The sequence below is a fragment of the Halichoeres trimaculatus genome, unplaced genomic scaffold (genome assembly GCF_033239565.1).
Source record: "Halichoeres trimaculatus isolate MK-OKI-2021-1 unplaced genomic scaffold, fHalTri1.1 fHalTri1_scaffold_23, whole genome shotgun sequence".
NCBI classification, from domain to species: Eukaryota; Metazoa; Chordata; class Actinopteri; order Labriformes; family Labridae; genus Halichoeres; species Halichoeres trimaculatus.
The window spans coordinates 24,946,174-24,958,239 of NW_027437201.1; the positions used below are offsets into that span (position 1 = coordinate 24,946,174).

The 12,066-nt window shown below is 48.4% G+C and overlaps 1 protein-coding gene across 4 annotated transcripts in view; it reads left to right on the top strand.

Annotated features, from left to right (window-relative positions):
* The window catches only part of LOC141784837 (BAR/IMD domain-containing adapter protein 2-like), a 68,718-nt gene extending 57,258 nt beyond the window's left edge, over nt 1-11,460 (top strand). For all 4 annotated transcript variants that reach the window (XM_074662746.1, XM_074662747.1, XM_074662748.1 and 1 more), the window contains 6 exons: nt 633-837; nt 1,733-1,934; nt 2,198-2,278; nt 2,426-2,594; nt 4,149-4,186; nt 9,660-11,460. In XM_074662746.1, the coding sequence (XP_074518847.1) occupies nt 633-837; nt 1,733-1,934; nt 2,198-2,278; nt 2,426-2,594; nt 4,149-4,186; nt 9,660-9,816 (852 nt within the window). In that variant the 3' untranslated portion in view covers nt 9,817-11,460. The remainder of the gene's footprint in view (nt 1-632; nt 838-1,732; nt 1,935-2,197; nt 2,279-2,425; nt 2,595-4,148; nt 4,187-9,659) is intronic.
* The last annotated feature ends 606 nt before the right edge of the window (nt 11,461-12,066 follow it).

Sequence of the window (12,066 nt, forward strand, 5' to 3'; positions counted from 1 at the left end):
GTGTGTGTGTGTGTGTGTGTGTGTGTGTGTGTGTGTGTGTGTGTGTGTGTGTGTGTGTGTGTGTGTGTGTGTGTGTGTGTGTGTGTGTGTGTGTGTGTGTGTGTGTGTGTGTGTGTGTGTGTGAGATCGCTCAGTGTTATCGATGACGCTCGTCGAGGTGACTCCAGCTCAGAAACATCCTTTGAATGCAAATGACGTGGTTAGCTAACTATGCTAATTAGCTTGTTGCCCCCCCCCCCCCCCCCCCCCCCCCCCCCCCCCCCCCCTCAGGCCCAGTTAGTGGGAGATAAACCTTCAGTATTTGATGAAGCTTCAGTTTGGCTCTAATTACGCGCTGCGATGAAACTCAGCGGCGCTCTGCTCCAGATTAAACACACTTTGAACGTCTCCACCGTCTCCACCGTCTCCACCGTCTCCACCGTCTCCAGCGTCTCCAGCGTCTCCACCGTCCCTCCGTGTGTTTATCTCCAAACCAACATATAGCCCAGCGCAGGCTTTCATCAATCAGCACTTCCTGTCCCAGATCTCTCTCCTCCTCATCACTGATGTGGATGTTATGTAACAGCTTCTGCTGTGTGTGTGTGTTAATGCCTGTGTGTTAATGCCTGTGTGTAAACGTCCTCGTCCTGCAGAGGCTCATGGGAGGTCTGGAGGGAGGGATGCCCCTGATGAACGGCACAGCCGGGATGCACGGCGGAGAGGACTACCAGCAGTGGGTGGAGGCGAAGGTGGCGCAGGGGAAGGCTTCAGCCCAGACGCAGAGGCACGGGGCGGAGGTCTTCTCCAACACCCTGCCGGTGCGCAAGGTGGCGCCTGCCAAGAGCAAGACGGCTCTGAGTAAGAACACACACCGTCACCACGATTTAACGTTTCACACAACCCGAGGAAATGCACGGTTTGATACATCACAACCAAAAACACAGAGACCCAGTGAAAGCTGAGTGAAGAGCTCACTCTGCTTTTTATCTCACGTCCTCAGTGAGAGATTTCTCCGCTTTTCTAAAAGTAATACTGCCAGATAAAACACACAAAGGAAATTGAAATTTGTCTGAAAGCCACAGGAAACCTGAGCAGGTTTAATAAGAAACAGGCCGGAGCACGTGGGAATACAGAGAGACTGATATTAAAAAGGAGGGCGAGAAATGACGAGTAAAAATAGACCCAGGACAGCTCCAGAGGAAAGGAGTCACAGTTTCAGAGAGAGACGCTTCACACCACTCGCTGATAACAGCTGAAACACACCAGGTGTGTCTGCAGTCCGTCTCCGCTCCGTCACAGCGATCAGATCAGTTTCTATTCACGTTAGTCTGTAAACTCACACTGGATCTGTCAGGTTTCAGTCCGTCATGTCGCAGGAACACGCAGCCAACCTGTTTTCTCTGGACGCGGAGCAGGACACTAAATAACTTGACTTTGAAAAGATTTCAGTTTTTTACAGACTAAATGAGGTCTGAATTGTTTGTAATGAGTAAAAAAATTCTGCTAATGGAAGAAGAAACTCTTCCCTTGTTTCAGTGGCAGATTTTTATTTGTTAGAAGAAATTCAGACCTCACTCAGTCTTTAAATAACTTGAGGTGTTTCTGGCCTGATCAGGTGAATGAGGCTCAGGTTGAGTCTAAAAAGACGTTTTCTGCTGAAGATAAGAGGAAAACTCTTGATGAGGTTCCAGTTTTTGCAGTAAATGATGGACACGCTGACTGACAGATGTCTGTCTCCTGGTTTCTCCCTCAGTGGAGACCCGCACGCTGCCCCGATCCAGCTCCATGGCTGCAGGACTGGAGAGGAACGGGAGGACTCGGGTCCAGGCCATCTTCTCACACGCAGCCGGAGACAACAGCACCCTGCTGAGCTTCGCCGAGGGCGACGTGATCACCCTGCTGGTCCCCGAGGCCAGGGACGGCTGGCACTACGGGGAGAACGAGAAGAACAGGATGTGAGTCTGCAGCTCGTGCAGCTCGAGCAGCTCGTGCAGCTCGAGCAGCTCGTGCAGCTCGTGCAGCTCGCGCAGCTCGTGCAGCTCGAGCAGCTCGTGCAGCTCGTGCAGCTCGTGCAGCTCGTGCAGCTCGCGCAGCTCGTGCAGCTCGTGCAGCTCGTGCAGCTCGCACAGCTCGCGCAGCTCGCGCAGCTGAAGCTGGTTCTGAAGGGTTTGTTTTCATCTCTAACATCTGGTGTCCCCTCCTCTCCTCATCCCTGCAGGCGCGGCTGGTTTCCCTTTTCCTACACCAGAGTGATCCCTGAGAACGATGCCAGCTCCATGAGGCAGCTCCGAGTAAACAAGTATGTTTAGGAGTGTTTGTGCACACAGCTGTCTGTGTCTGTGTGGTTTGTGGGTTAGAAACCTCCTGAGCTGATCCTCCGCGTAAACATCTACGAGCTAACATTTGGAGGAGCACGCTCAGCATCTTCTCCGTTCTCTGTTCGCAGCCTCCAGCACGGGAAGAGCAGCAGCACGGGGAACCTTCTAGAGAGAGAAGACATGGCCATGTCTGTGGCTGACTACGGCCTCCACTCCCGCATGGCGGCACAGAGCGCCGCCGCGCTGCACGGCAGACAGCAACGCCCCTACAGCGTGGCGGTGCCAGGCTTCTCACAGGTGGGGGGGCTTTAAAAACAAGCACACAAACACACACATGCAGACCCACACACGCCACACGTGAGCCGAGCGTGGCACCAATCCTGGCAGAGCGCTGAGCTTGGAGGTGGCGTCTGGCGGCGTGCTGCTGACCTGAGATAGGAGCAGGAGCAGCTTCGCTCTGACAGGCTGTCTCTGCCCGCGGCGGCACATGAGCTTACATAAACGCAGGAACAAGTCGTCCTCGCTGCACTCGACTTGTTTACGGAGAGTCAGACGGGCGCAGCTGGACAGCAGCAGTCTCCCTCTGCTGGCGGCGGTCTGAGACCAGCCCGTGGCAGAGCGCGCCCGGCTGGCTGAGTAAAAACAGGCAGGGGGGTTAATATTTCAGAGGCAGAAGTAGACTTATGCAACAGTAGCCCCTCCCCCCGCAGCGCTCCCTCCTACGCCTCACCTGGAACATGTGGGCGATGCCTAATTGCTCAGCAGTCATGTAACGACTTAAACTGCTCTTTCCGCCTCACAGCGGCAGGGACGGAAACGTTTCCTGCTGACATTTACGGAGGACTGGGTTATGTCACCAGGATTGTGAAAATATTCAAACGCTTCGGTCACCAAATGTAGGTCAGAGGAAATCTAACTGAGACGAATGAGACGCTGAGAGACGATGAGCTGTCTGATGTCATATCCACACACAGCTTCCTGTGTCTCTATGAGAGCAGCACACACCTTTGATTGGACCTTCACATTAAAAACCTACTGTTCGTTTGTCAGATCAGATAATTAAAGGAAGACTTTTGTTATAAAACAACATGCAGAGCATAAAACCCTCTAACTCAGAGTCAAACACAGGTCTGAGTCATCCCGCTCCTGGTGTTTGGTTATTCCTCAGAGTGATGCAGTTTGACGATTGCAGTGTTTCTCTGCTGCCACCTGCTGGCTGCTGCAGTCATAGCAGCTTTTCAGACTTTTCAGATTTTTCTTTTTCCTCTCATTTGTTGGAAAAAGACGTCAGAGAAGATGATCCTGTTCCACGAGCAGACTCTGGAGTTCATATATCAGTTATTTATAACCCACACCTTTAATGTTATCACTGACTCTTATTTTTTGATCATTTTGCTCTGTTTTTTTTTTTATTGTATTTTTTTTCAGCACAGTTACGTGAAAAAACGTGAAATAAAAACTAACGTTATACATGCCACTAACGCCTCCTTACTTTACGTGTCTTATCTCTTTTCTACAACTTCTTCAGTTTTTCAGATTTTAGTTTTAAAGCAGAATTCAGTCGTTCCATAACATCGATTTCATGAAATTTGCACTAATTTATCTTTTTCCCATAACATTGCTGCATACATAAGCAACAAAACCTCAGATTAGATTTTTTGTTTATTCCTGCACATTTATGTAGATTTCTTGTACGATTTTTTGTTGTTGTAGTCACATTTACTGGATGTCTTGAATCTCAGGCTGAATAAATTATCTCTCCATCATCAGTTAATCTAACTTTTATAATCATGTGTGCAGAAAAGTATCTTGAATGAGGCTCTGATGTACCAATTGTTCTTGTCTCCACAGCAAAGTGTTGAAGAATATGAGCCACGCTTTCCCACAAGGTAAGACCACTAAGAGTTTTTATTTCTTATCATGTATTGAAGTAAAATCAGGCTGGAGTTCAGAGAGATGAAGCAGGTTATTGTCTGAGGGAAGCTGGTGTACGGTTGGATCTGTGTGGGGGGGAAACCAGAGTGAGGGTTTGAAGAGTGGAGCTGTGCTTTCCTCAAGTCCAGACCCACAAACACACGACCCGCAGGAAACGTCTGTTATTCTGGTTTATATTGTTTTTAAAAACCTTTATGTTTCTTTCTTTTCTGTTTTCCCTTTTTAAGTCACACTACGTGATAATTCCCCCATGAAGAAAAACAAAAACTGACTTTATCTCCAGGCTTATGTTATCCTTTGATTTAGTTTCTGCTTTAAGTTGCTTTGAGTTCGCTTTCTGTTAGTGCCAGCTTTAAACTCCCAGCTCCTCCCCATGCACCCTGCAGCTCCTCCCCATGCACCCTGCAGCTCCTCCCCATGCACCCTGCAGCTCCTCCTCAGGCACCATGCAGCTCCTCCCCTTGCACCATGCAGCTCCTCCCCATGCACCCTGCAGCTCCTCCCCATGCACCGTGCAGCTCCTCCCCACGCACCATGCAGCTCCTGCAGCTCCTGCAGCTCCTGCAGCTTCCTCCTGCTAACTGCACTCATCCACACACCCTGATCAGCTCCTCCTCATGCACCATGCAGCTCCTGCAGCTCCCTCTAGCTAACTTCACTCGTCCTTACACCCTGATCAGCTCCTCCTGCTCCAAACCCTCTCATTCAGCTCCCTCCAGAGGAGAACTGTAACAACGGGCGTGTTCTGCTGATGTTCAAAGACTCAGAGACTCAGAGGTTTCTCTGCCTTCAGTCTTAGTGGGCTGTTGTTCCTGTTTGACTTCAGTGGTGGAAACACTTGATCCAGATCCAGACCAGGTTTATGTAACACTCAGTAACAGACCCAGAGGATCAGAGATAGAGTTTAAAACACGGACGTAGTGACGCCCACTGCTCTGTGAGGAGGTGTTGGGCGCTGACCATATCTGAAACGCTGAGTCAGAGAAACGCCTCGTTTCCACTGCTGTGTGTGTGGAGGCAGGTCAACAGGAAGTACATTTACTCCTCTGTGATCTGTGATCTGAGCTCCCAAACTCCTCCTCTGTCTAATATTCAGCCCAGGAGGTGTTTTTCATTCAGAGCGACACTAAAACTGTCGGTTTCTGAAAACAAGCAGAAAGAGTTCAGGTTTCTGTGTGAAGGTCCGACCGTGGAGGTGTAGAGCTCAGGGTTTGTGTCCGGGGTTGGAGGGAGGTGCTCTCCTTCTCTCTGGTTGTGTGTGCTCCTCCTGGAAGCCTCTCCTTCTCTCTGGTTGTGTGTGCTCCTCCTGGAAGCCTCTCCTTCTCTCTGGTTGTGTGTGCTCCTCCTGGAAGCGTCTCCTTCTCTCTGGTTGTGTGTGCTCCTCCTGGACGCCTCTCCTTCTCTCTGTCCACAGCTCCACAGAGGGGAAACTGATTTCCACAGTGTGAGGACAGACACACAGACTCAGCCAGACGATGCTGTAGGACAGGCACGCCGCTGACTTTCCTTCGTCCTTGCCCCCTTCTCCTCCTGCTCCTCCTCCTCCTCCTGCTCCTCCTGCTAACCTCCTGCTTACGGCAATAAACTCTCCCTGAGCCGATCAGTGAGACAGAGACTTGATCTGAACCTGTTCCTCTCTGCGACCTCCTCCTCCTCCTCCTTCCTCCTCCTCCTCCTCCTCCTCCTTAAATCCCGTCTCTCTGGTTTCCACGTTGGACCCCTGCTGAGGAGTCGGTGGAGTCCCTCTGATCCGGACCCAGCAGGACGGACTGTGCCCTCAGCGAGCTTATAACGGATGTGATGGACCTTCTCCCTGAGGACATTTGCTCGTCTTTCATGCATGTACTTTTCTTTTCTATAACTCTGGGGATTGTAGTTCTCCACCAAACGGAGCAGATTTTCACAGACGTGCTCTCCATCCGAACGACACGTGAAGGAAACGTAAACCAGGGTGTGAAATTAAAGGTTTGATCCTAAAGAGGATTTTCATAATGTAAAAATGACATGAATCAATATTTTACTGGCTCTTTCAGTATTTAACACTCAGTTTACCTTTTCATGCTGTGAGGTTTTGTATCCTCTGAGAGAAGAGGCCATGTATCACGAGTAGTGAACAGTTAATGTAAATGTTTGAGCCTGTCGAGTGAAGACAGCGTCAGGAAAGTTTACTGTACATAACCGCACTGAGGTGTTCGTCCTGCAGTATCTACCACGGTTTATCAACACGCACCTTATCAATACACTTTATATATCTGACTCTCTGTGAACAAACTGACTGTAACACTGACTGTACTGTACTATAACACAAGCTCCACACTCTCCTCTGGAGTCCAGCTGGGCTCAGACCCAAACCCGGGGCTCGGGTTCCTCTGGTTCCTCTGGTTGTTGTGGTTTCTGGGGGTCACACTGAGGCTGAATGAGGTGGACTGTGGCTCCGCCCTGACTGACGTTAAAGGCTCAGAGCTGGCTCCAAAGCTGTTACTCAGCATTCGCTAAAAAACTCATTTCTGCTGCTTCCAGTTTCTCATGATGTGAGAATTTAAAGTTTTTCCCATCCTGCAAAATAATCAACAAATCTGAAGCTGGGAACAACTTCAGGACAGTTTCAGAGTTTCCATTAAGAACTTAACAGCAGTTTTATCGCTCAGTTTCACATTTTGTGCAGCGTTTTGTGATGCGTTCAGTCTGAGCTGCACCTGCATGCTTAGCTCATGCTTAGCTCATGCTTAGCTCATGCTTAGCTCATGCTTAGCTCATGCTTAGCTCACAGGCAGCAGCTCAAACAGGAAGTGAAATGTGCCACTGAAACATGCAGTGGTGTCATTATTTTCTATCATAGCTGCAGCAGGAGGGAGGCTGATGCTGCGGCACCTCCTCTATGGTGTGCCAAGAGAGACTAATAGAAATAATTTTAAACTTTGATCCCATCAGGATTAACTCTTACATTCTGCAGACTGGATTCTCATCACTAAAATCATCTGATGATTTAATGTTTAGGTTCATTTCTAAATGCGTCAGCAGGCTAAGCTGCTGCTGATGCAAGGAGAAGACGAGTGCTGCGTCGCTCGCTGCAAGAGAAAGCATCTTTCTTTTGCAGATGCTCCAGTCTTTCCTCCATCCAGACGTGAACCAGCGCCTCCTGGTGTCAGTTAATGTTTTAACTGCTGATGACTCTGGCTCAGTGAGGGTCAGATGAGGCATCGTTCATGAAACAGGGTCAGTGTGTGTGTGTGTGTGTGTGTGTGTGTGTGTGTGTGTGTGTGTGTGTGTGTGTGTGTGTGTGTGTGTGTGTGTGTGTGTGTGTCAGGATTATCAGGGTTCAGGTCAGAGCCACAGCACAGAGCCTCTGCAGCCTCCACGAGTGGGGGGGTTGGTTTCATATTGACGCCTCATTCAGCCTCATTCAGCCTCATTCAGCCTCATTCAGTCTAATTCAGCCTCATTCAGCCTCATTCAGTCTAATTCAGCCTCATTTAGCCTCATTCAGCCTCATTTAGCCTCATTCAGCCTCATTCAGTCTCATTCAGCCTCATTCGACCTCATTCAGTCTCATTCAGCCTCATTCAGTCTAATTCAGCCTCATTCGGCCTCATTTAGCCTCATTCAGCCTCATTCGACCTCGTTTAGCCTCATTCAGTCTAATTCAGCCTCATTCAGCCTCATTTAGCCTCATTCAGCCTCATTTAGCCTCATTTAGCCTCATTCAGCCTCATTCAGCCTCATTCAGCCTCATTTAGCCTCATTTAGCCTCATTCAGCCTCATTCAGCCTCATTCGACCTCATTCAGCCTCATTTAGCCTCATTCAGCCTCTTGTATGTCGTCTTTCCAATTAAAGGCTTGATTTTAATCCAACCATCCTCCATCCACTGACTCTGATAGAAATGTTGTTTCTCAGATTTTTAGCGTCTTGATCTCACGTCACTGAAGAAAATCTGATGATTCAGTTTAATCAACGTTAAAGTGTCTTTATGGAAAAGTCCTGTCTCAGTGTCCTCCCTGCTGTCTCTGTCTCCTCCCTGCTGTCTCAGTGTCCTCCCTGCTGTCTCAGTGTCCTCCCTGCTGTCTCAGTGTCCTCCCTGCTGTCTCAGTGTCCTCCCTGCTGTCTCAGTGTCCTCCCTGCTGTCTCAGTGTCCTCCCTGCTGTCTCTGTCTCCTCCCTGCTGTCTCTGTCTCCTCCCTCCTCTCCTCCTCCTTCCTGTCTCTTCCATCCTTACTTCAGAGACATGAATCCATCCACTGAAGCTCTCTGTGTTTCCTCTTTACATCTGTCATCTCTGCACTCAGCACACCAACCACCTGTGGTCAAATCTCCTCCTGCATCAGCTGATGGGCTTTTATTTTGAAGGGTTTATTTTACTTTGAAGGGTTTGTTGTTAAAGAATTGAAGCGTCTTCATGTTGTACAGAGGATTTATGAACCTGCATGCTCTGAGGACACCGACAGGTGTAACTCTGACGGCCTCAGGTGTGTGGTGAGTTTCTACTTTGACGAGTACGAAATAAATTTATTCAGAAGGAAACTTTGATTTGTTTCTGTTGTTTCTTTATCAGAGGGATTTTAATCTGGCTTCATCTGAGTTAATCTGTTTCTACATCAGTGTTTTTTTATTTTGCCACTGGAGGAAATGTTTGCACCTCCTCCAGCTCCTGAGAGAAGATCAATCTGTCACTGAACGTCCTCCTCTGATTCAGCTCCTCCTGCAAATCTGACGCCACAAACCAGAGCTGAGTCTGTTTCCTCCATCAGCCCCTCGCTGCGTCGCATGAGCAGCGTGTTTGTTCTAGTAGTTACCCTGCATCCCACCCTGACCCTGACCCAGATCCTGACCCTGACCCTGACCCTGACCCTGACCCTAACCCTGACCCTGACCCTGACCCTAACCCTGACCCGCCAATGCCCAGCTCCTCCTGCTCCTGCTGCTGCTGCTCCTGCTGCTCCTGCTGCTCCTCCTGCTGCTAGCACAGGTACCTGTAACCTCTCTGAGTGTGGTGGTGGTGGTGGTGGTGGTGGTGGAGCTGTGATTTGTGTCAGTCTGATGTGGATTTTTGAGGAGCTGCTGAGCTGACACACGGGGATGTCTCTGCTTTTCAGCGCGGGGCCTGATTACGCCCGTTTCTGAGCGACCGCCGCACATCGTAAGTGACCCGGTGCTGGTCTTCCTGCAGGTTTTACGTCTTCTCTGTGGTTAAACGCTGCTTGGTCTGGGTGTGGTGGTGTTTCTCTTGGTGGCTTCATCCTGAGTTTTATTTGTTGCATGCATCACGCTCCTCTTTGTCGTCTCTCTTTGCATGACTCATCAGACTTTATCCCATCATCCTTTTCGTCTCCTAACAGACGATGTTTCATCCTGTGCCGTCTGTGACATGTTGGACAGTTTCATACATGAATGATTCGACCTGTAAAACAAACTCTGTGTTTTCCTCGCAGCAACAACCCGCCCAACATGCCTGCTGTGGAGGCCCCGCCCAAACCGCCCCTTTCTGATGATGACGAGGAGGTGCAGGAGGTGAAGGACGCCCTGCTGGATGAGGCTCAGTACGACTCCCTGGAGAAGGCTCTGAGCTGCCCTGGGAGAGTCTACTGAGCTCTCAGGTCTGGAGGTGGACCCGGGTCCCCTCAGTCCGGCTCTGAAGCTGGTCCAACCTGAACCTTTCAGTACCTGCAGCTCTGAGCTTCACATCTACACCAATCTGAGTTAGTGGAGAGGATCTGATGTAAATAAAGGTAGAAATGATTTTAACCTGATTTTCAAACACGGTGACCACATTCAGAGCCCGGGGTGCTCGGGGTGCTCGGGGTGCTCGGGGTGCTCGGGGTGCTCGGGGTGCTCGGGGTGCTCGGGGTGCTTGGGGTCACGGCGACGGCGGCGCTGACGTTTTCCCTCCTCATGTGAAAACCTCACAGAAACATGTGCAGTAAACACATCTTTACTCACCATGACTCAGCGTTTCAGCCTCAGATGAGCACTAACGACACATTTAAAACATAAAAATGTTAAAAAAAAAAAAAAGATCAGTGTGATCAGACTGAGCTGACGTCTGGTCTAACACACATCCAGAGATCAGTCTGCTCTCTAACCATGTTTTAGGTCTGAGGGTCGATCAGAGGAGGGAGAGATAAATCAGCCGTAAGTCATAAAATCAATGCTCGTACGTCTCAAACTGCGTCAGCTACGTTAACGCGTAATCAGCGAATGTTGAGTCAGCAGCTCTGCAGGTAAAACCTGCTGTAACAGACTTCAGTGATTTCATGTCTGATTAAAGTTTTTAGGGTTTTACGTTTTCACAGAATAACTGAATCAATGAGAAGTTTGTGACAGGAGCTGTCGTCTGTCGTCTGTCGTCTGTCGTCTGTGGTGGTCACAGACGGAGACTGAGGATGAGACTGAAAGAGGTTTGACGAGTTAAATCAGCTGATGCTGGACTTAAGTTAAAAACATGTTCAAGTTAGAAAAAAGTTACTCTTTTGTTTTTGTTTGCTTCTTTTTTTACACTCACATGTTCCCTCAATTTCTGCCTCCACCCTGAGACAAACTGCGACCAGGGATGAGTGCCACGGTAAAGAAAACACAAAAAGTAAAGTTACAGGAATAAATCAGTACAATAAGGAGCAAAGTGTGTAAAGTGGTTTTCATCATTTCCTCCTGGATGAAGTCTTTAAAACTTCTGTATCAGAGTTTTCAGTGTTGTTGATTAAAGACGTTTCATTTAAAGAGGACAGAGGATGAAGTAAACGTTAAAGTCTAACTCCACAGGACGCTCCTCCTTCCTCATTTCTCACAGGATGAAAGCTTTAGACTAAAATAACTTTATTCTCGTCATTAATGAGATTTATCTGTAAATTTACTTTTCTTTGTCTTTAACGTGGCTCTGATCCTCTGCCGAACAAAGAGGATAGGTGAAGTCAGGTTTTAAATCTTTAAAAATCACAACAAACAGGAATCATTCAGTCCTCTGTTGTCGTCCTCTAATCTCAAACTTTAATCTGTCTCCTGATGATTTTTTAACCTTTCCTCTCAGACTGGAGTTTCCAGCTCTGGTGTTTGTGTTGAATAAGTACAGACGGCTTTGAGCAAATGTTGGAGAATGAAGCTGGAGTTAAAAGCTGGATCTGTTTCTGAGTGATGGAGGCGATGAAATGTGATGACTGAGAGTCAAAGCTGTAACGTTGTGTGATTTGATGAAGAAAAGTGTTTTTCAATTTTAATTTTGAGAATAAAGAATCAAGTATTAACCCATGTTTGGCTCTGTCTGTTCCTGTTTTTAATCCTGTCTCACAGGAGACACTGAAGTGTGTGTTTCCTCTTTGCTCTGAAGCGTCTCTGCACTTCCTGTGATCGGTGACTGGTCCCTCCGTGTCCCCTTTTTAAAAATACTGCTACAAAATAAAAGGAAACCAGAGGAGATAGTTTGCTTTTTGCAGAGCTGAGCAGATGATATTACAAAACCTGTGCTGTGCAGGGGATTGTGGGTAAGGAAGGCCACAGAAGCACGCAGGTTAGCACAGGTTAGCGCGGGTTAGCACAGGTTAGCACAGGGTGACATCCTGCTAAATTTGACGTGCACACAGCGAGGCATGCCAAATCTTTTTCTTGCACATTGAACAGACATAAAGTTGTGATGTTTGAGCGTGGGTTGTTTTCAGTCTCAGGCTGAGCTCTGAGGTCAGAGAGGAGCAGGTAAACATGTTTGTTGTGATGTAATCTGCAGCTAAAAACAGAGGAGCTACTTTTCCTCCCAGAGCGAACTCCTGTGTTTGAACAGAGTCACACGTCAAAGCGTGATAAGATGTGTAAAACCAACTTTATTCATATTTGATAGAAGATACAGAAAGT